Source organism: Hemitrygon akajei, chromosome 7, assembly GCF_048418815.1.
Source record: "Hemitrygon akajei chromosome 7, sHemAka1.3, whole genome shotgun sequence".
Classification (NCBI taxonomy): domain Eukaryota; kingdom Metazoa; phylum Chordata; class Chondrichthyes; order Myliobatiformes; family Dasyatidae; genus Hemitrygon; species Hemitrygon akajei.
The window spans coordinates 63,029,072-63,051,894 of record NC_133130.1 but is presented as its reverse complement, the minus strand read 5'-3'; the positions used below and the strand labels follow the sequence as shown (position 1 = coordinate 63,051,894).

The 22,823-nt window shown below is 39.9% G+C and overlaps 1 protein-coding gene across 2 annotated transcripts in view; it reads left to right on the top strand.

Annotated features, from left to right (window-relative positions):
* Positions 1-6,023: 6,023 nt before the first annotated feature.
* fancl (FA complementation group L) overlaps positions 6,024-22,823 on the top strand; it is a 63,703-nt gene continuing 46,903 nt past the window's right edge. The window contains exons 1-3 of one of the 2 annotated variants that reach the window (XM_073051043.1): positions 6,024-6,169; positions 17,568-17,682; positions 20,127-20,185. In XM_073051043.1, coding sequence (XP_072907144.1) covers positions 17,590-17,682; positions 20,127-20,185 — 152 coding nt within the window. In that variant the 5' untranslated portion in view covers positions 6,024-6,169; positions 17,568-17,589. The remainder of the gene's footprint in view (positions 6,170-17,567; positions 17,683-20,126; positions 20,186-22,823) is intronic. The other variant, XM_073051044.1, reaches the window with a different exon arrangement.

Below are 22,823 nucleotides of genomic sequence, written 5' to 3'. Positions count from 1 at the left end.
GACGTATAGAAGTTTATTTACGTCTCTTTCATTAGAATATTTACATTATATTTAAATTAAAACATTATCACCCTTGTCCAGAATGCTCTCTAGCTCATACAACACCCACCAGTCCATAAGGTCTCCAAATATACAGTGAGTTACAATAAGACACAGACTCCTCCAAGCCCAGGAAACGGCACGTGACCTAAAGGTCCATGCATTAATTCAAAATCTTTCGCATGACACTGCTTTATAAACACTCTCAACTCCAGCTCTCTGAGTTTTAAGGGGAGAGCCCAGAGAGTAATCCCTGTGCGTAGTAAATTAAGGAATGCATTTGGGTCAGCTTCTTCTGGAGATGCAGTCAAATCGGTGTAGGAGGCCTCTTGCAGGTTAGGGAGAAAGAGATTTTTAAAAAGGAGCTTTTGCATGATTTTGGTTTTTTTGCAGTGGCACAGTCGTAATTCATTAGCAAGGGCAAATAAAATTAGGGCACGGACAAGCAGAGTGCCATTGTGTGAGTGGACCAGTGATAGAGTGGGGAGGTTTTGGCTCATGGTGAAAACAGGCTTGGGTGACGTAAATTTCTGGTAAGTTTCTCCTTCATTTTTAATTCTTTGTCTGTTAGTGCACAATTATACCAGTGAGAATAGCTCAGAGGCTGTGTTGTATTCTTTGTGTGAGGTGTGGGAATTATGGGTAACTTCCAGCCTCCCAGATAACCATATCTGCACCAAGTGCACCAAACTGAAGCTCCTCAGAGAATGTTTCAAGAAACTGGAGCTGCAGCTTGATGACCTTTGGCTCAAACAGGGAACTGAGGAGATGATAGCTAGGCTACAGGGAGGTAGTCACTCCAAAGATACAGGAGGCAGGTAAATGGGTGACTGTCAGGAGAAGGAAGGGAAATGGGCAGACAATACAGAGCACCCCTATGGCCACTGTTTTGGAGATTGCTGGGAGGGATGACTTACTGGGGGGGATGTGGAGAGCCATGGTGCTGTGTCTCTGGCACTGACTGGCTCAGAAGGGGAGGAGGAAAAGAGGACTACAGTAATGCAGTAGTGATAGGGGATTCCATAGTTAAAGGAGTAGACACGAGGTTCTGTGAATGCTGTGGAGAAACTTGGGTGCTATATACCCTCCTAGGTGCCAGGGTCAGAGATGTCTTGGATCAGGTCCATAACATTTTAAAGGGGGAAGGTGAGCAGCCAGAAGTCTCGGTACATATCTGCACCAATGAAAAGTAGGAAAAGTGAGGAGATCCTGAAGAGAGAATTTAGGGAGCTAGGTAGAAAACTGAAAAGTAGGAGGCCCAAGGTAGCAGTCTTTTGATTACTGCTTGTGCCAGATGCCAGGGAGGATAAGAATAGCATGAGTTGGCAGATGACTGTGCAGCTGAGGAATTGATGCAGGGGGCAGAGTTTCAAGTTTCAGGATCATTGGGATCTCTTCTGGGGAAGGTATGACCTGACCTATACAAAAGTGACAGGTTACACCTGAACCCAAGGAATCAATATCCATACAGGTAGGTTTACTAGAACTGTTGAGGAAGGCTTAAACTAATTGAGCAGGGGGATGAGAACCAAAGTGACAGGCCTGAAGATAGGGATGTTGGTTTACAAGCAGAGGCAGTGTGTAGTGAGACTGTCAGGAAGGACAGGCTGATGACAGCATGGGATGAGTTGCAGTGTAAAAGGAGGACAAAATCAAAAAGGGTGATGGATACAGGACAGAAAGTGTAATATTCAAATCCGCACAGTATATGGAATAAGGTAGATGTTCTTGTCGAGTAGTTAGAGATTGGCAGGTGTGATGGTGTGGGCATCACTGAGTTGTGGCTGAAACAAGATTATAGTTGGGAGCTTAACATTGAAGGATACACAGTGTATTGAAATGACATGCAGATAGGAAGAGGGGGTGTTGTGGCTCTGTTAGTAAAAGATGAAACCAAATTGTTAGAAAGAAGTGACATAGGATTGGAAGATATTGAATCCTTGTGGGTAGAGTTAAGAAACGTCAAGAGTAAAACGACCCATGTAGTGGCCAATTTAACCAAAACAGTTACCACTACCAGTGACCCCACAGATTTGTTATACAAACAAAGCAAGAATATGTTAATTTATTCCCTTTGCCTTTACCATGCCCCCTTACTCATGTGACTCATTACCATAATAAAGATAATGTACATGCAAACCAGAATACAATGCAGGTAGAAAGCAGATGCATGGCTCCTACAAATTTATATAGGCCTCCGAACAGTAGCCAGGATGTGGGCTACAAATTACAAAGGAGAAAGAAAAGGCATGTCAAAAGACCAATATTACAATAGTCATGGGGGATTTCAATATTCAGTTAGATTGGGAAAAGTAAGCTGGTGGTGGATCCCATATATTTGCAGAAAACACATCAGTTAGTTTTTTAAACCACTTGTGGTTGATCCCACTAGGGGATCAGCTATTTCTGGATTGGGTGTTATGTAATGAACCGGAGATGAATTGGGAGAGCTTAAGGTAAAGTAACTCTTAGGAGTCAATGATCATAATATGATAGAATTTACCCTGCAACTTGAGAGGGTGAAGCTAAAGGCAGATGTATCAGTATTACAGTGGAGTAATGGGAATTACAGAGGTATGAGAGAGGAGCTGGTCAAAGTTGATTGGAAGGAGATACTAGCAGGGATGATGGCAGAGCAGCAGTGGCTAGAGTTTCCAGGAGCAATTTGGATGGCGCAGGATGGATACATCACAAAGAAGCACAAGTATTCTAAAGGCAAGGTGACGCAATCATGACCAACAAGAGAAGTCAAAGCCAACATAAAAGCAAAAGAGAGGGCAAATAATAGAGCAATAATTAGTGGGAAGTTAAAGGATTGGGAAACTTACAAAAAGCAACAGAAGGCAACAAAAATCCATATGGGGCAAAGTAGATGAAATATGAAGGTAAACTTGCCAACAATATCAAAGAGGGTACTCTTTTGTCCTGTTCACCCTGTACACATCAGACTTCCAACATAACTCGGAGTCCTGCCATGTGCAGAAGTTCGCTAATGACACGGCCATAGTGGGGTGTGTCAGGAATGGACAGGAGGAAGAGTATAGGAAACTGATACAGGACTTTGTGATATGGTGCAACTCAAACTACCTGCGTCTCAATATCACCAAGACCAAGGAGATGGTGGTGGACTTTAGGAGATCTAGGCCTCATATGGAGCCAGTGATCATTAATGGAGAATGTGTGGAGCAGGTTAAGACCTACAAGTATCTGGGAGTACAGATAGACGAGAAGCTAGACTGGACTGCCAACACAGATGCCTTGTGTAGGAAGGCACAGAGTCGACTGTACTTCCTTAGAAGGTTGGCGTCATTCAATGTCTGTAGTGAGATGCTGAAGATGTTCTATAGGTCAGTTGTGGAGAGTGCCCTCTTCTTTGTGGTGGCGTGTTGGGGAGGAAGCATTAAGAAGAGGGACGCCTCACGTCTTAATAAGCTGGTAAGGAAGGCGGGCTCTGTCGTGGGCAAAGTACTGGGGAGTATAACATCGGTAGCAGAGCGAAGGGCGCTGAGTAGGCTACGGTCAATTATGGAAAACCCTGAACATCCTCTACATAGCACCATCCAGAGACAGAGAAGCAGTTTCAGCGACAGGTTGCTATCGATGCAATGCTCCTCAGACAGGATGAAGAGATCAATACTCCCCAATGCCATTCGGCTTTACAATTCAACCGCCAGGAGTAAGATATGTTAAAGTGCCGGGGTTAGGACTCAATGTATTTAAGTAAACTACTTAAGAACTTTTTAAAAGCTATTATTAATGCTTTTTGAGAGGGTGATTTTAGATGCATATCATACTTTTACTGAGTTAAGTATTGTATGTAATTAGTTTTGCTACAATAAGTGTATGGGACATTGGAAAAAATGTTGAATTTCCCCATGGGGATGAATAAAGTATCTATCTATCTAAAAGCTTTTTCAGATATATATAGAGTAAAAGAGATGAGAGTAGATATTGGACAGCTGGAAAATGATGTTGGAGGGGTAGTAATGGGGGACAAGGAAATGGCAGACAAACTGAATAAGTATTTTGCATCAGTTTTCACTGTGGGAGACACTAGCAGTGTGCTGGAATTTTGAGTATGTCAGGAGGAAGAAGTGAGTGCAGTTGCTATTACTAGGGAAAGGTGCTTGGGAAACTGAAAGATCTGAAGGTAGATAAATCACCTCGACCAGATGTGTAATGATGTGTACATAATAAAGAACTTCAGCCCCCAGTGGGCAATGCGATTAGTTCACCCAGAACCAGAAGTTTCGATGGTGAGTTGCTTGCATGCACTCAGTGTTGAGCCGCAGATCAGTAATAAAATGTTCTAACGTAAACCCACACCAAGTTCGTCTTTATTGCGAACAATCATAACAGACTACACCCCGGAGTTCTAAAGGAGGCAGCTGAAGATATTGTGGAGGCATTAGTAATGATCTTTCAAGAATCAATAGATTCTGGAATGGTTCCAGATGACTGCAAAATTGCAAATGTCACCCCACTCATCAAGATGGGAAGCAGGCAGAAGAAAGGAAAGTTACCCTGACCTCAGTGGTTGGGAAGTCAATTGTTAAGAATGAGGTTTCAGAGTACATGGAGGCTCATGATAAAATAGGCCAAAGTCAGCAGTTTCCTTAAGGGAAATGCTTGCCTGACAGATCTTTTGGAAATTCTGTGAAGAAATAACAAGCAGGATAGTCAAAGGAGAATTGGTAGATGTTGTGTCCTTGTATTTTCAAAAGGCCTTTGACAAGTTGCTGCACACGAGGCTGCTTAACAAAATAAGAACCCATGGTATTGCAAAAAGGATACCAGCATGCATAGAGCATTGGCTGATTGGCAGGAGGCAAAGAGTGGGAATAAAGGGAGCCTTTTATGATTGGCTGTCTGTGATTAGTGATGTTCTGCAGTAGTCAGTGTTGGGAGTTTCTTTTACATTATGTCAATGATGTGGATGATGGAATCGATTGCCAAGTTTGCGGATGATACGAAGATAGGTGGAGGGGCAGGCAGTGTTGAGGAAGCAGGGAGGCTGCAGAAGAACTTGGACAGATTAGGAGAATGGGCAAAAAAGTTGCAAATGGAATATAGTGTTGACAAGTGTATGGTCAAGTACTTTGGTAGAGGGAATAAGAGCATAGAGGATTTTCTAAATGAGGGGAAAATTCAAAAAATCAGAGTTGCAAAGGGACTTAGGAGTCCTTGTGCAGGATTCCCTTAAGGTTAATTTGCAGGTCAAATCATGGTGTGGAAGGCCAATGCAATTTTAGCATTCATTTCAAGAATATAAAAGCAAGGATGTAATGCTGAAGATTTGAAATACACTACTGAGGCTTCACTTGGAGTATTGTGGGAAGTTTTGGGGCCCTAATTTAAGAAAGGATGTGCTGACATCGGAGAACGTTCACGAGAATGATTATGGGAATGAAATGCTTATCATATGAGGAGCAATTGATGGCTCTGGGCTGTTTCTTGCTGGAATTTAGAATGAGAGGGGATCTCATTGAATCCCATCGAATTCAGATCTCTGAACAGTTCACGAACACTACCTCGTTATGTCTTTAGTGTACAGTATGTATTTACTTCATAACTTATAATAATTTTATGTCTTGTACTGCAGCTGTAAATCGAAATAAAACACGATAAAATCACGATTTCAATGATTAAAAAACCTGATTCGGAATAATTCAACTGCTTCCGAAGATCTCTGATCAAGAGTGGTGAAATGTTTTGCAGTACAAGCTGCGAGGCTGGTCCAGAGCGGTTTTGGGGATTCTGTCGCAGCGGGTACGCTTTTCCGAACAATCACAGGAGCAGCGTTGAAATTGCGCGGTGAGTGGAGCAGCGAGGACCGAATCCTGTACGGATCTTTCACAGGTCACTCTCTGAAGTTGGGCATAATTTCGAAACTCTGCTGAATCAGACTTGGCGCCATGGTCCGACCCACTCTCTGTACCGATGGGCGGCGAAAGCCACTGATTGGTTGGATGGCTTGGCGTGCAGCAACTTTTGAATGAAATGTTTGTGCAGCGCCGCGAGTTCCGGCCGGCGGCCGCTCCTATTGGTTCAACAAAACGCGGCGCTTAAATGAAGTGTTTGTAGAATGGAGATTCGGGCCTAGAGGCGGATTCAGCAGCATTCAGTTCAAGTGAGTACAGTGTAATTTTAACCTGAACACCCAAAAGCATTACTTCCCCATATTCCCGAGAACTCACCGGCAGTTCCTACATTCCTGCCTAGTGTCCAAATTAGTCCTAATCCTACATCGAGGATTAGGACTATTCGTGCTTTATCCTAAACAGTTAAAGCAAGATAATTTAAAAAAATAGACCTGTTATAGCAGTTGAAATAATTTAAGCGTCAAGACCTTGGAAACATTCATTTAAATTAATTTAAATAAAAACGACTTATTTTCCCTATTAAAATGAAAGTCTGCAGAACTCGGCGTCTATTAAACTGGAGTGCAGTGTGTATACAATGTTTTGTGCTTAGTGCTGGGAAGTTATCACTTCATCGCTAAACACCTTGAAGAGCAAAATCGTAGGAATCAGCTGCGAAAATTGCTATTGAGCGAGAATTCTGAGTTTTCAAGTTAATTTTGTAGTCTCAATTTTTGCTTAGTTAGGAAGGTAAAACCTGATGCTATCAAGTTAATCCGGTTTCTAATCAAAAACTCCTGATTAAAAGTTTATTATTGGAAGTACGTGTCGTTTAATTTGTCAACACATTTTGGGTGTTGGAAGCCAGGTCATGCTCCGGCCACTGAAAGCTGCTTAATTGGCAGCTGGAGCGGAGTTGATCGACTCTTCCCTCCTGCTCCATAGATTTCCGGCTGCAGTTCCGCTCTTTACTGAAAGTGGTAGGTCTTTGACCAAAGACCACTTTGGATGTTCTACACTTTGTTTATGTTCATTCAAGAGTCAAGATTGTTTAACGTCATTTCCTGTACACAAGTGTAAAGGAGAACGAAATAATTGTTACTCCGGATCGGATGTAGCACAAAAACACAATTATGATAAAGAACACAATAATTTAAAAAACTCAATAAATATAAGTACATTAGATAGCTTATATTCATTGACTGTAAGTCCATAAAATGAAGCTAGGCACAGGTGTGGTGATGGGTTAGTGGGTGGAGGTGTTCATTTGCCTGGGGAAATTAAATTTTTCTGCGTCTGGTGGCTTTGGTAGGAATGCTATGTAGCCTCCTCCCTGATGGGAGTGGGACAAACAATCTACCAACAGGGTGGGCAGGATCCTTAATGATATTGCTGGCCCTTTTCTGCCACCTTTCTGTATACAGTATACTGTATATCCTTGATGGTGGGTTGGCTGGTGCTGAAGATGCAATCAACTTAACTAATTCCTTGGTGTTGTCATTTCGGAGGACCTGTTCTGTGCTCAGTACTTAAGTGCAATTATGAAGAAAGCAAAGCAGTTCCTCTGCTTCCTCAGGAGTTTGGGAAGATTCAGCGTAGCCTCTAAAACTTTGACAGTCTTCTATAGATGTGTAGAGGAGATTAGATTGACTGGCTGCATCACAGCCTAGTATGAAAATGCAAATACCCTTGATCGGAAAATCCTACAAAAAGAAGTGGATATGGCCCATTCCATCATGGGTAAAGCCCTCCCCACCATTGAGAACATCTACACGAAACGTTGCAGGAAAGCAGCATCCATTATCAGGGACCTCAACCACCAAGGATATGCTCTCTTCTTGCTGCTGCCATCAGGAAGAGGGCACAAGAGCCTCAGGACACATACTGCCCCTCAACCAAAGGGGATAACTTCACTCAACTTCACTTGCCCATTATTGAAATGTTTCCATAACCTATGGATTCACTTCCAAGGGCTCTTCATCTCATCTTCACAATATTTATTGCTTATTTAAGTATTATTATTTCTTTCTTTTGTATATGCACTGTTTGTTGGAGTTCAAGCAGTATGCAAAAGCCAAAGTTCAGTCTTTTATTGATTCTCTTATGGTTATTCTATTATGGATTTTTTGAGTTTGCCCAAGAGAAAATGAATCTCAGAGTTGTATATGTACTTTAATAACAAATTTACTTTGAACTTTATAAATCAATTATTGGATCATCACCAGCCTTCATTCTCAGCTGGCACTTCCAATGCATATGCCTTCAGTTTCTCTTGGTTTCCCCATTATGTTGAAGATTTCCATTGAGTTCTCCACCACTCTAACTTTCTCTGCAGCTTGTATGATGTTGCATTTGAAAGGCTATTCACTTTTTTTCTGTTTTTGGATGCTATCTGGCCAGTTGAATATTTCCTGCAAAATCTGTTTTAATTTGGTTTTCCAAATAAGATTAACTTTATTCGGCAAATCTATTTACACACATTAGTACTTTGCTGTGGTGTGTTGGTCAGAGAGTGACATGCAACAAAATTAAAATCAGCATTCAACAATTATAAAGAATTATATATAAAAATAGAGGTTAGAGGATGGATATGGAATAAAATACATAAATACTAGCATGTATGTACAACATTAAAAGCATTATAAAAATGGCTTAGTGCCTACAGTGTAGTGCCGTGGTGTGGATAATAGATAGGGGGTGTGGGGGTTAACTCAAGTGGTTGATCAGATTAACTACCAGGGAAAAAAACTTTTAAGATTTATGATTAAATCATTAGTTTTGTGCTTGTAACAACACTCATTGCTTACAGACCATGTGGATGCTTTAAAAAAAGTTTTATAAGTGATATGAAGTTTAAATTTGGGTTTAATTTTAGAGTCCACAGTAGGCCCTAATGGCAAAATGCAGCACCATTACCATTGTAAGCCTCTGCTTTTTGTGTCCATCAGAATGCACAAAACTTACTGGCTTTATGTTTCTACTCAGAACCGGAAAGGTTTGACCCATTATTCAAATCCATACAACAGATCTGGCTTTAATAAAGCTAGACACACGTCAATCTACTCATAATTAGATTTGTAAATCAAACTCTCAGCTTTAATTACACCATTTATTTCCTTCCTTAACTACCATGGACTTAATTAATTTTCAGTGATTTATTCACCAAGATCCTTAGATACTTTCCTTTTTCATTCTTTAGAGCATTTTGTCATTTAATATGTAAGGCACATACTGACCTAACCTCTTGACTTCAAACTCATGGTTTGTAGATTTAAACCTTGTGGCATTCAATTTTAGTTTTCACATCTCAAAATCCAGAAAAGCAAAATATTACCAAACTTCCAAGGTAAATTTGGAAGAAGTTGTCTTACTTAGAATGTCACATTGACTTTGAAGAACAAATTACTCCATTGCAATATGTTTCCATAATTACAAAGTACTACACAATTATTACAGGAAGGATACATTTACATTCTCTGAATGAGCTGCAAAATGTTAATTTTTAATGTTTTTTTAATATTACGAATCATGACCACTATCCTGTGATATGGTTGTGTTTAAAACGAATATATATCATGAGCAGTATATTGGAATTATTGAAGCAATGCTCTTTTGGCCACCAAGACATAGTTATTAATGAGACTATGGTATTTTTTCATTTTGCACCAACAACAAATTGCATTTAAATACTATTTGTAATAGAGACAAATCTTCCAATTAGCTACAGTAAATAGAGAGGAACACAAAGTAGTGACACCAAGCCAAATGACATGGGTAATGGTGGCATCAGTTTAGATGAAAATTAAGGTTTTAAGAAGTCCTTAAAAGAAAAAAAAGTGTAAATGTGGAGAACAGAGGGATAAATTTCCAGTGCAAAGCCTCCAGTTTTCTGAAGCCCCTGTTTGGATGGAATGCATGTGGCCAGAGCTGGATGAAAAAGATGTGCAGGAGTGCAGGGCAGAGAGCCGAACGGAGGGCCGATCTTCAAATGTTGTCATCAAAGGAGACTGGGGGAGATGTAAGCAAAGACAAAAGCAGTAGACAGGAAATTCTGGTGTAGAAATGTCGGTTTCTGCATTGGCAGAAACTGGATTAGTTAAAATTTATGGAAGTTGGATAATAAAACTGACTAGGAGGGTGATCAATGTAGTGGGTGAGCTTTCTGCCGGAAACTCTCAGGATGAGGTTAGGGTGGTGAGTGCTACTAGCTGAGCACATTTTGAGGTTAAGTAGGTAACTAAGTTTTTGAATTAATTGCTTCAGTTTGAAATAGTGTTGGTCAGGACTGATGATATTGTCAGAGTGCTATATACAATGTTTCTTTTCAAAGTTCAACTGGAGTTAAGCATAGCTCATCTAAAAGTAGGCGTCACACAAACTGGAGGGATTCATTGAAATGATGTATAGGCCAAATTAAATGTTAGCAATGTACTTGAAGGCACAACTATGTCTATGTTGTGGTTGAGAGTTTCATGTAAAGGTAGCTGCTTGATTCTCTTTTGAAAAATGTCCACAGGGTGAGGAAGAGAGGAATAAAATGAGCATAGTTCCACTGTGTGAAAGTGAATTGGAGAAGTGCTAGACGCTGATGAAGTGCTTGGTTTTCCGCATGTGACTAGAAGGGGTGAAATTTCAGATTATTTCTCCATTAATTAGCGTTAGTAATTATCAATGGCGTTATCAATAGCGTTATTAATTATCTTGATACCCTTTTTCATTTTATCTATCTGTTGTAAACTTAAAGCTCAAGTTGCTAAGTTGAATCTGTTGGAGGATTATTGGTGTCTTTAGCCATTAATGCAACCAGTCTCAGGAACTCATTGAGTTGAGCAGCATCTTTAGTTGGTGGCCGGAGAGATTGCTGGTGTTTCAGGTTGAAACCCTGCATAGGCACTGAGAGTGAAGAGGGCTGTGGCCAGTATAAAGAGGAGAGGGAGAGAAGTGAGTCAGATGGACTGAAGAGGGTGAAAGAGGATGAGCAAGTTATGCCAGATAGGGGAGAGGAGGGAGACAATCAAGCATAGATGAAAGTGAGCAAGGTGGGAGGATGAAAGTAGGTGACAGTGCTGGAAGGTGATAAGCTGCAACGCATAGGGCTGGGATCTAATAAATAAAGGATGTGATAATGAATATTTTAATTCAGTATTTACTCAGGAGAAGGATTTGGGGGGTAGTGAAGGCAGAGTGGGGCTAATGTGCTGGGACATTTTGAAGTTAAGGAAGAGTAAGTGTTGGTCTCCTGAAAACCATTAAGGTGGATAAATCCCTTGGACCTGATGACATATATCCCAGAATATGGAAAGAAACAAGTGAGGAGATAGAAACATAGAAAACCTGCAGCACAATACAGGCCCTTCGGCCCACAAAGTTGTGCCGAACATGTCCCTACCTTAGGAATTGCTAGGCTTACCTATAGCCCCCTATTTTACTAAGCTCCATGTACCTATCCAAAAGCCTCTTAAAAGACCCTATTGTATCCACCTCCACCAACGTCGCCGGTGGCCCATTCCACGCACTCACCACTCTCTGAGTAAAAAACTTACCCCTGACATCTCCACTGTACCTACTCCCCAGCACCTTGAACCTGTCCTTTTGTGGCAACCATTTCAGCCCGGGAAAAAGCCTCTGACTATCCACATGATCAATGCCTTTCATCATCTTGTACACCTCTATCAGGTCACCTCTTATCCTCCCTCGCTTTAGGGAGAAAAGGCTGAGTTCATTCAACCTATTCTCAAAAGGCATGCTCCCCAATCCAGGCAACATCCTTGTAAATCTCCTCTGCACCTTTTCTATGGCTTCCACATCCTTCCTGTAGTGAGGTGACCAGAACTGAGCACAGTATTCCAAGTGGGGTCTGACCAGGGTCCTATATAGCTGCAACATTACCTCTCGACTCCTAAATTCAATTCCACGATTGATGAAGGCCAATACACCATACTCCTTCTTAACCACAGAGTCAACCTGCGCAGCTGCTTTGAGCGTCCTATGGACTCGGACCCCAAGGTCCCTCTGATCCTCCACACTGCCAAGAGTCTTACCATTAATACTATATTCTGCCATCATATTTGGCCTACCAAAATGAACCACTTCTGTGTTTCCTCAAAGTGCTAGAAGACTGGAATATAAGAGTAGGAAAGTCAAGCTGCAGTAATATAATACTCCTGTCAGACCACACTTGGAAGTATTACATACAGTTCTGCTTGCCCATTTAATAGGAAGGATATGGAGAGGGTGCAGAAGAGATTTACCAGGATGTGGCCTGAATTAAAGGGCATGAGTTGTAAGGAAAGGTTGGCCAAACCCAAGTTGTTTTCCATAGACCATCAGAGACTGAAGGGACATCTGATAGGTTTTTAAAATTGGGAGGCATAGATGGGGTAGACAGTTTTTTTTCCCCAAGGTAGAAATATCAGACACCAGAGGATATGTTTGTAAGGTTTGGGGGTGGAGAGATGATCTGAGAGGCATGTTTTTCTACACAATGGTGGGTGCCTGGAATAGATTATCAAGGGTAGTATGGAATCAGGCAGTCAGGTGAAGCTTAAGAGACATGAATAGGAAGGGAATGGAGGGATATGGATGATACACAGGAGGAGAACATTTCGTATAAACTGACATCAAGATGGGTCCAGCATTGTGGGTTGACAGTGCTGTACTGTTCTATTTTCATATTGGCTGCTTTACTGAGGCAGCAAGAGGGGAGGATGGATTCCAAGACCTGTTGAGCTGTGCCCACAACTCTGTATTTTCTTGGGCTGAGGATGTGGAGAAGTTAAGGCAGTTGGAGATGAAAAGGTCAAGACAGGGTAAAAAGAATTTTTGGATTATTAGGAGACTGAAGTAGTTTTAGAAAGTATGATAGCCCTGAGTAAAGTGTTCTTGGTTAATAAGGTTCATGACCGAAAGAGTAGATTAGACCTGCAATCAAAAAGACAAGAAGCTTGAGGGAGTCTGAACAACATCAAGGGAGTGCTTTGCAAAACCATAAGATATTCTATTCCTGAGCAATCACTTTTCATCTATCTTTAGTGACCTGTTCAGGGTTGTCGTTCTCTCCATTGCAGTCTGCTCATATCCAGTGCTGAAAATCTATTGGACAATTGTTATTCTACTTATTCCTGCTTTTTTAATTCTTTTTGTATGCATTAATGACTACTACCAACTGTCTCCTGTGCTGTCTGCTTTGAGTAGGAACACCTTATAGTAAGACTTACAGACACTTCCCTGCTGGCATATAGTGCACACTGTGGCTGGTTGATTATTTAATTTGGGATTTTATTTCTTGAGGGAGTCAATTAGCTGGCACTTTATATAAGTGCATTCCCCCTTGAATTCCGTGCAGATCCAAGATGACCCACATCCTGTACATCACAAATGCAGTTATCTTAACATCCACTCTGATGTCTCACTAGGTGGGTTGAAAAATACCTTTCTTTGTTTGTCAGAACGCACTTCGGTAGAAAATAATTATTTGCTGTCAAAATAATTGTCTAAATATAATTTTAAAAAATAACTATTTATTTTGGCCTTTCCTGAAGATAGACAGTTGAACTTTTTACACAAAAGGAACATCCTGGTTTAATTTCATTTTATCAGTGAAGTCATTTGATTTTTTTAAAAAATACATCCATCTCTATGTGTTGCCAGCACTTATTTTCTTTCCAATTTGCCTTTTATCTTGCGTTGGAGAGCCATCTTTATCTATCACAATTCTTCTGATGAGGATGTCCCACAATGCTATTTTGGAAGGAGTTCCAAGGTTTAGACACAATGATAATAAAAGAATGGCAATAAATCTCTAGCTCAGGATAGTGTGTCAACTTAAGCAAGAAGCCTCAGCACAGTATTCCTGTGTGTCTCCTGGCCCTGTTCTCCTTTGAGGTAGGAGTTTCACATTCGAGAGCTGCAATGAAAATAGTGAAGAACTAGTGTGCTGGAGGACATTGCAACGCCTGCAGTAATGGTAGAGGGAATAAATGTTTAACAGGAGTAGTGCTGGTTTTGAATGCTGTTAAATGGCTTAATTATTGCTGAAGCAGCACCTGGCCAGATGAATGGAGAGTGCTACGTAACACTCCTGATTTGTACTTTGCAGATGGTGTTACTGTTTGTCATCTGCTGCTTGATATTGCAGCCTCTTTTAACTCTTGTACTGGTTAAGCTGATCGAGTTTCTGGTCAAGAGTGACTTGTGGGTGGTGCTGGTGGAAAAGCCCATGAATATCCAAGCAGAGAATTAGATACTCTCTTGTTGGAGATGGTAACTGCCTGGCATCCTGTGGCACTAATGTTAGTTTCCACTTAATTTGCCAGTGTGTCAATGTATTTGTGTCTTGCTGCATGCAGCTGTGGATTGTTTCATGTGATGAGAAGTTGTGAATAGAATTAAACATTTGGACAATTGTGGTTATAATAAAATTCTTAATAATTATTATTGACAGGGGAAGAGAAGTTTTCAGATAATGTTTCATTCATTCCTCCTGTCCAATGAAATGAAGTAGTTCAAACAGTTTTAAAGAAGAAAGATGTATTGAAATTGGTCCAGCATTAGCCTGGAACCAATTTGGAAAGTTTTAAAACTGATTAAGTGCTGGACGAGACACTTTTAACCCTACTTTGCTTTTTCTATCTAATATTTTGGGAAAAAGTAACATACTTGCTCTTCAGCAAACAAATCAAAATGTCACAATTAAAGAGTTGCACACCCACAGATCTGCAATTTCACTATCTCAGTCAGAGTGGAATTGCTCCTACACCAATTTCACTTTATTTTTATTCTTTTTTTAAGAGGAAAAAAAACAAAGTCCTGATTTAAAAAATGCCTGCAAGGAATTGTTTTACACTTGAACAAAATCAGAATTGTGGTGATATGTCTTTGATGATTTCCATTGTTATTTGGACTATTTCATGTAATTTTCATTCCTGGTTTGAAATGCCATTATATCGAGATACATAGGAGTACTACCTCGGGCAGTATTGCCCAGTTAGATTGAATAATCTAGATTTATCCTCTGTGGTACACATCTGAATTGGGACAAAGGTAATCCCCGCAATTTGGTGTTAGAACTCTTGTCTCAGGATACGGCCTTTTCTAGCTGGTTTCAGAAATGCACTGTTACATTGTTCACAGAGACAAGACAAATGCACTGTTCACAGAGAGAACACTGTTTTGTGTTCTCTCGCACTAACGATAGTTCGTGCCTTTGGAATAAATACTTTAGACTTTTTGTCTTTCTTCACTACTTTTATAATTGGGGGAAAAAGTTGGAAGGTAATCTCAAATTCTGATTACAGCAGAGCTAGATTATCTCGATAAGGAGTAGTACAAGCCCAAGCAGTACCATTCTGGCTCACATTTCCAGTTCTAGCTTTCTAAGTATTTCACTTAGGTTTATCTCGTTTGCTGTAAATGAGCCTGCTTACTGTCCTCATCAAAGAGACAACGTTGCTATTGACTTCTGCACCTTTGCTCCGAGGGCCTTGCAGACACATGACTTCATTTGAAGCACTTTGTTGTATCAAACAGATGGTCTGAGGGGGGCCATTGGTCATATTAGCATACCTGTTCATATTTCTCTCTTGAGCAAAACTGGCTGTAAGATTAAGCTTAATCATTAGATTTAATCAGATTTTCCACAGCACAGGAGATTATTGATAGGATTCACATGGCTGTTTGACTGAATTGATGGGACTTGATGCCAAAGAATAGCATCGCTTTGGCAATTGCTACTGCCTTCTCTCCTCTTTCTATTTCTCACATACACTGCTCACGTTAATGTTGCCTCCTGAAATTCTGCTGGGTAGATATCATTTGTTTCATCTTTGTTTAGAGCTGATGGAGTTCATTACAGGTATTCCTTAAATACAGCCTACAATCTTTCCCCACTCTTTCAGAAAAGTTTATCATCTGACGTAGTGTTTCTTGACTTTTTTTCACACTGTCCATTATTGAACTATAGTTCACTAAAACATCTACAATGCTTTCTACCCCACTTGGCTATTAAAGAGAAGTTTCATAAACTGGTAAATTTTCCAGAAATGCATCCATTTTTAAAATTGAGGAATGGCTGTATTTTTACTCTAGTGTGTTTAATATGTGTTTGTTTGCTATAACGGTTTGCTGCATTTTGTATAGGAAGCAGTGATATTGGACTGGCATCAGTAATTCCCTCACTTATTAGAATTCACCAAGTTGTTAGTATGTATTGTATCACTGCGAGTAAAATTGAAAATTTGGGTCATCTGTGCCTTGATGTATCTAGGGCAGCAAACGATGGGAAAAGGGGAAAAAAAGAGTCTAACTCAGCACTATTTCTACAGATTCTGAACTGCTATTGTTAATGGGAATTGTTTAATATATAATTCTGTCAGATAATTTCCTGTCAGAAACTAGCTTGTAAGGATGGTTGAGATGGTGGACTGGGTGAGCTTGATTTTTTTTTTCACTTTTGGCATGATGATTGGCTGGAAGTTTTTCTATATTTAGTTGCTCAAGGCTGCAGTGAAAGGATTGTTAAGCAGCTACAGTGCAGTCAGCTGTATATTTTAGTGTGCAACATGCTACAATTTGGTTGGGGTGTCATGGGACAGTAGGGCAAGAGTTAATAATGTTCCCCAGCTGGATTTAGAGTTACTTGATATAAGTTATTACATGTTTAAAATTATTTAACTTTCCTTTAATGATAGGGAATGTTTCTCTTTATTTCTGGTTACATGAAGGAAAAATAGCGAAAGAAGGATCAGTTATTTTTTCCTTTACATCATGGTACATTTGAAATGTTAGGTTGGTACTTTTATTTACGACAAGGAAGATTTAGTAGGAATAGCGATAATCACCAATGTAAGTAAACAGCACGTTTCAACGAGTTACAGGCTGAAGAAGTCTGTAGTAGTAATTGAGCATTACAAAAACCCTGAACTTTATGGATGGTTTTACATTTGTAATTATATTTTTCACAGTGTTTGTTTTGTTTTTCCCCCTTTCTCTCCTGCCCTTTATTGGGATATGGATCACAGGTACTGACAGCTCTTGAGAATCTTTTTGAAATGATTTCTTCTTGAATAACACTTGTTAGTTTGTGAATGGTTTACTTAAATCTGCCATAGGAGAAGGCAGATCAGAGCTAAACCCACCTGAATCGTCACCTGGAAGCCATGTCTGCACATATTCCAACAGGGCTTCCAGAAGAGAGTTCAGAATTAGAGATCCTTTGTGTATTTTAAATATCATGCTTCAGCAGAATGTTTTGAATTTAATATGTTGCTTGCTATATTTTTGTTAAATGCCAGCCCATTAGTGTTTTTTTTCCCCTTAAAAGTGTTTTGGGAATTAATAGCCTAGAAATTAAATCCAGATTCTGTGTTCCCTGTGTGATATTAAAAAGGCAAGTAAGTAGTGGGTGGTCTTATTTGAATTATTTTGAAGTTCCAGTGCTGGTATTTCTTTTGTTGATTAAATAATATGAAGCTTTTTTATTTGCCTGAGGCTTGAAGATCGTGTGCATTTCTTTTGACACATCTGCCCTGCTGTCAATGGAATACGTACTTCACATTTGAAATGGTTTTCTATTTGAAAAATTCGGTCTTGATTGAAGTTTTGAAATATTTTCATAAAAACAGCATCATAAAATGTATTTTTATAACCATACATATTTATATCTTGCAGATCTTCATCTTGATGTTAATTCATGGCTGGGTTTGATGCCCTGATCAACGAGTGCCCCCTTCTGTTGCCTCAGAACAGACAAAAAACCGTGTTTGACGGCTTTGTTATGGTTAAGGTACAGTATTAGCATAATTAATAAATAATTATTGTTTACATACTTAGTCCTTATAGGAGAAGTGCTATTGTCTATGATAGTGTTTGCCCCATGCCCTGTAGAGTTTTACAGGAGTTTTCAGCCCACTGTGCATGATGAAGCTACCTTTATCTTGTTCTCCTACCCTTCATATGCACTTGCATTTTTCCTCGTCAATATCTACTACCTCTTTAAACGAACTCTGCTTATTACTTATGATGGACTTCTATTATTTTGTACTTAATAAAAAAATCACTTTTATTAAAAGTTAATTTTTAAAACTTTTTTCCTTCACACTTTTATTGATGTTGCTAAGTTCTAAATTTTCCGTTACTGTTTTGCCAATTTGTTCAATTTCTAAAGACACACACATTGCAATGCACTAAATTTTTCTGATCTACTCTTTTCAGATTTTTACCACTTTTTTTTGCCAGGTTTCAAAGTTTCCATGCGAGATATGCAAAAGACGACTTAGCAGAGCTATCCAAAGAAATACTTTTCACAGATGGCTCAGATGAAATGCTTATAAAATTTTCTTTGGTTATTACTGGAGGACCATATATTTTTGGCTGCTAGAGGGAATTGGTGTTGCTTTTTTTCAGAGTAATAGTGTCATAAATGTAATGGCCTTCTAATTCTCGATGGTAATTGCTGTGGTAACTGAACGGAATTGTCTCTAAATGTGTTTCTGTAATCACCTGGTGCAGTGAACTTTAAATATCTCTTCACTAACCATAATCTTGATTTAAGAATTCCTTTTGACATTGGGAAATGGAAATTAGCTGGGGAGTCAGCAATTTTAAATAATTTCAGTTGATTTGTTCAAAAGTTAGTTGATACTTAAACTATTGAGTTGCATTTGTTACATATTACTTTGACTGCTAACCGTGTAGGAAATCAAAGGAAATATTTCTTTAGAAATCAGCAATCCCCCCCTCCCCCAAATGAAGAAATCAGGATTACACAGAAGATAAATGTTACTGTAAATGTTAAATTTTGTATTTTATATTAGTTTCCTTCAGTTTTTCATGGCTATACATGTATACTTTGACAATAAAATGAAACTGTGAACTTTGATACCAACCTTAAGTTACAGTGACAATTTTTGCAACATTAATCTATAAAGCATTACTTATGCCAAAAATATTGGTTTATTTGCATAAGCTTCTGTAATGGTGATGGGAGCAGGTTCTGAAGAAAATACTGGCTGAAGTCACTATCAGTGGTACAGAAAAGTATCCTGTATTAGTTTTTAAATTGACAGCTCCATTAAGGTGAATAAGCATTGGCTTTAACATTTATCTCAGTATCTGGTGTTCCGTACCCTGTAACTGGGTCACTTACCAGCAAAGATAGAGAGGTCCATTGAAGTCTGATGGTACTATGTTTAACAGTATTTATTGATAACAATACACAAAAATAACATCGATGCAAACATACAGATAATATATGTCGTCAATACTAAATCTAAAAGTGTGAGTATAATAATAATAAGAAATAGCTCTATCGTTGTCTAGGGGATAATGTATTGTCCGATGGAAATATAAAAGTCACCCAAGTTCATTCAAGTTGCAGCTTTTGGTTGGAGAGAGAGACGGATTAAAACTTGCCCATTCCTTTTATGATGTCAATCCTTCGAGAGTTGTTGGGGCTCCTTTGTTGTTAGCTAAAGCCGTTCTTCTGTGGCAAGGCCCACCAATTCTGAGGCAAATGGAAAAGGGTGCACGTGGCTTCCCACCGGCTTTCGCTATTACGCTGTTACAGGATTTCTAGCGTTTCTTCTGGTGCGTCTGAGGGGCTGTTCCCACAGACCCTCTTTTATCCCCACTCACGAGGTCTCAGATGTCAATGGTGCCATCCCCCAACCAGCCCACATTGCCCGAGGGCTTCCACGAAGCACAGTATTCAATACACAATTCCGTCTCCAAGAGACCATGGCCGTTTCACGTAGCTTTGTATCGCCGAGGGGCCAAACATTCCAAACGTCTCTCTCTCATTTCCTGGGTCTCCTGACCTGAATTAATAGCGATCTTGCGATTCTCAAAAAGGAGGGGGCACAGGCGTAACACTGGAAAGCTGTGATTGTCGTTAAAGGAGTTTTTATTGGTTTGCGAGCTGGGGTTGTAGGCGGGTACTGGAGGAGTTCTGACAGCTTAGCCTATATTGCCAGCTGTGGGAAGTACTATCGGGGAATTGTAGTTATTTACCCAATTTGTCATCTTTCAGTGAAGAATTTGTCCATTCTTTGGCAAGCTGTCATAGTACCTTATTTGGTCTATTCCATAACTTTCTATTGGGACAACATTTTTTCACTAATATATGTTGAACTTGAATCGAATGTAAACTATCCGCTGTGTTGCTGTTAACAAAACTACACTGGGATGGATATAGGTTTGTTTAATAACTTCATCATTCTCTGTTCCTAGAACAAAGAATTTCGTGTGAGGATATTGTTGCCTGAAGAGAGAAATCTGAAACAGGCAAGGTGTGGATTTCATTTTTAATTTTTACATTTGTGTTAGTATTTGGATATGTGTCATTTCAGTCATCTGGTTATCGTGTGGGTGAAGATTTCCCCTGGGATTTGACTTCATAATCTAGGTTGATACTTTGGTGCAGTATTGAAGAAATACTAACTACATCATTATTAAATGTCATCCTTCAACTGGGTAGAAGCATTCATGGAGCTATCGAGGATTCAGCAGCGCACTTTAAAGGAAATCCTTTAGTTAATTAAACATGTTTTGAAATCATGGGATGCTCCAAAGTAATTTACAACTGATCTTGCTGTCCTGTAGCTATTGTAATCTTGGAATAAATCAACCAATTTGTACGCAAGATCCTACTAACATTAATTGTCATAGATGTGTTGTAAGAAGCTGATTGATTTCTACCCAAAAGGAGATATCTCTGGATGTCTTGGACTCAGTGGTAATGAGCTACATCTGAGCTATGTTTTAAACATAAACAATATTATTAATGATTGGGGGGTCTGTTCTGTATTTTCCAGATCAATATCTTACCCAGAATCTGTAGATCAGAAAAAATAACAAAAACAGTTAATTGGTGTGGGGTCTTGCTGACTGCTGATTAAGTTTTGCTCTTTTGATGTGACAGACAGTGCACTTCAGGTAATATTGTATGAAGAATTGAGGCGCATTTCAGCAATGTAGTGCGGTGCTTTGTAAATCTGTCTTTTTAGGGTCATAAAATACAAGCAGTGGTATTTATAGGCAACCTCTAGGATTTTGTACTAAATCTAAGTTATGGCAATACGCCAGTAATATTTTGTAAAATATCTATCCCATTGTCAGATGTATAAATTGAAAGATAAGTGGGGACTCCAGAAGACTTGGGAAGAGGGAGTCCAAGATATATTTTGATCACAGAGCAAGTTGATGAATTGCATGATCTGCTAATTATAGGGAAGCAGCCAATCTGATAAACGTGATGGCCAAGATAGTTGGGAGGAGAGGGGGTGGGAGAGGGAGAAAACCTCTGTAAAGTAAACCAAACAAGAAATTGAGGAGATGAAAGGGATGACAAAAAAAATCCATATGTAGGAGCTTTGAACTAAAAGTTTGAAAATATTGAAAGCACTTTCATCAGTAGTTTGTGAAAGAAGTAGAGTTTTCAGGCTGCAGATGGTCAAAGAAGGGCCAAGCCTGTGGGTTAGTATGAGATGGAATTTTTAAATCTGAAATGTTGCATTGAGAATCACTGCCATTCATCTACCTCAGAATGTTGGCTGATTGGGGACAGGGCCTGCGTGCAGACTAGAAGAGTCTTCTGATGTTCTTAAATTTGTGGCCGTTGTGAGGATTTGTATTTTTGAAAGTGGCAATAGCAAAAGCATGGGTGCAAGTTTCAAAGTGCAGCAGCTTTGGGTAAGATCTTCCAGTAAGGTGGCAGCGTGTTTTGATGCAGCGGCCTCTCTGGAACAAAAAGACAAAGGTGTTTTTGTCTTTTTAAATGTTTTTTTTCACGATTCCAAGAAAGTGTTGGACATTAATAATTTCAAGTATGGCAGGTCTGTCCCATCAGTGAGCAGCGCGTTGTTGGACGAGCTGGACTTAGTGCAGAGTGTGCTACTGCTTACTACAAAGAGGCATCCGGGCCAGAGCTCACAGACAGTGTGCAGCCTAATAGCAAGTAATTGTCTGGGATATTTCTCTTGTGATTGCAAGACCCTGTCGGATATTGGTAATGTAAAATACTGCAACTCTGGTTCCCTTGTTTATTGCTGAGGCAAAAGGCGTGACCTCTGATGTAGCGAGGACCAGGCCTCAGTCTACAGGCTTGCCTGTTGCAGCAGTCCAGGAGAGGAGACACCAGAAGCAGTACAGCATGGCATCCACGCTGGGTTGAGGGCTGGTCCCTCCAGTGTTCGCCAGTGTTCACTCGGTGGAACAAAAACTGGATTGTGTACCTGCGTAGGTTCGTTTGCGGAGCTGCTTGTTCTTGCTGATAACATCCATGCACCATCAATTTTCAGGACGTGTCACCCAGGGACTTTGGCTATAAATTTTATTTTGTGTGACTGGATGTTTACTGCTATCTTATATGTGCTATCTGTGCCTAGCCATTGTACAGAGGTGCTAAAAAGTTTGTGAACACTGTAGAATGTTCTGTTTCTGCATAAATATGACATAAAATGTGTTCAGATAGAAACATAGAAAACCTACAGCACAATACAGGCCCTTCAGCCCACAAAGCTGAGCCGAGCATATCCTTACCTGAGAAATTACCTGGGGTTACCCAAAGCCCTCTATTTTTCTGAGCTCCATATACCTGTTCAGGAGTCTCTTAAGACCCTATCGTATCCAACTCCACCACCGTCGCCGGCAGCCCGTTCCACGCATTCACCACTCTCTGTGTAAAAATCTTACTCCTAATATCTCCTCCATACCTACTTCCAAGCACCTTAAAACTGTGCCCTCTCGTGCTAGCAATTTCAGCCCTGGGAAAAAGCCTCTGACTATCCACATGATCAATGCCTCTCATCATCTTATACACTTCTATCAGGTCACCTCTCATCCTCTGTCACTTCAAGGAGAAAAGGCCAAGTTCACTCGACCTATTCTCATAAGGCACGCTCCCCAATCCAGGCAACATCCTTGTAA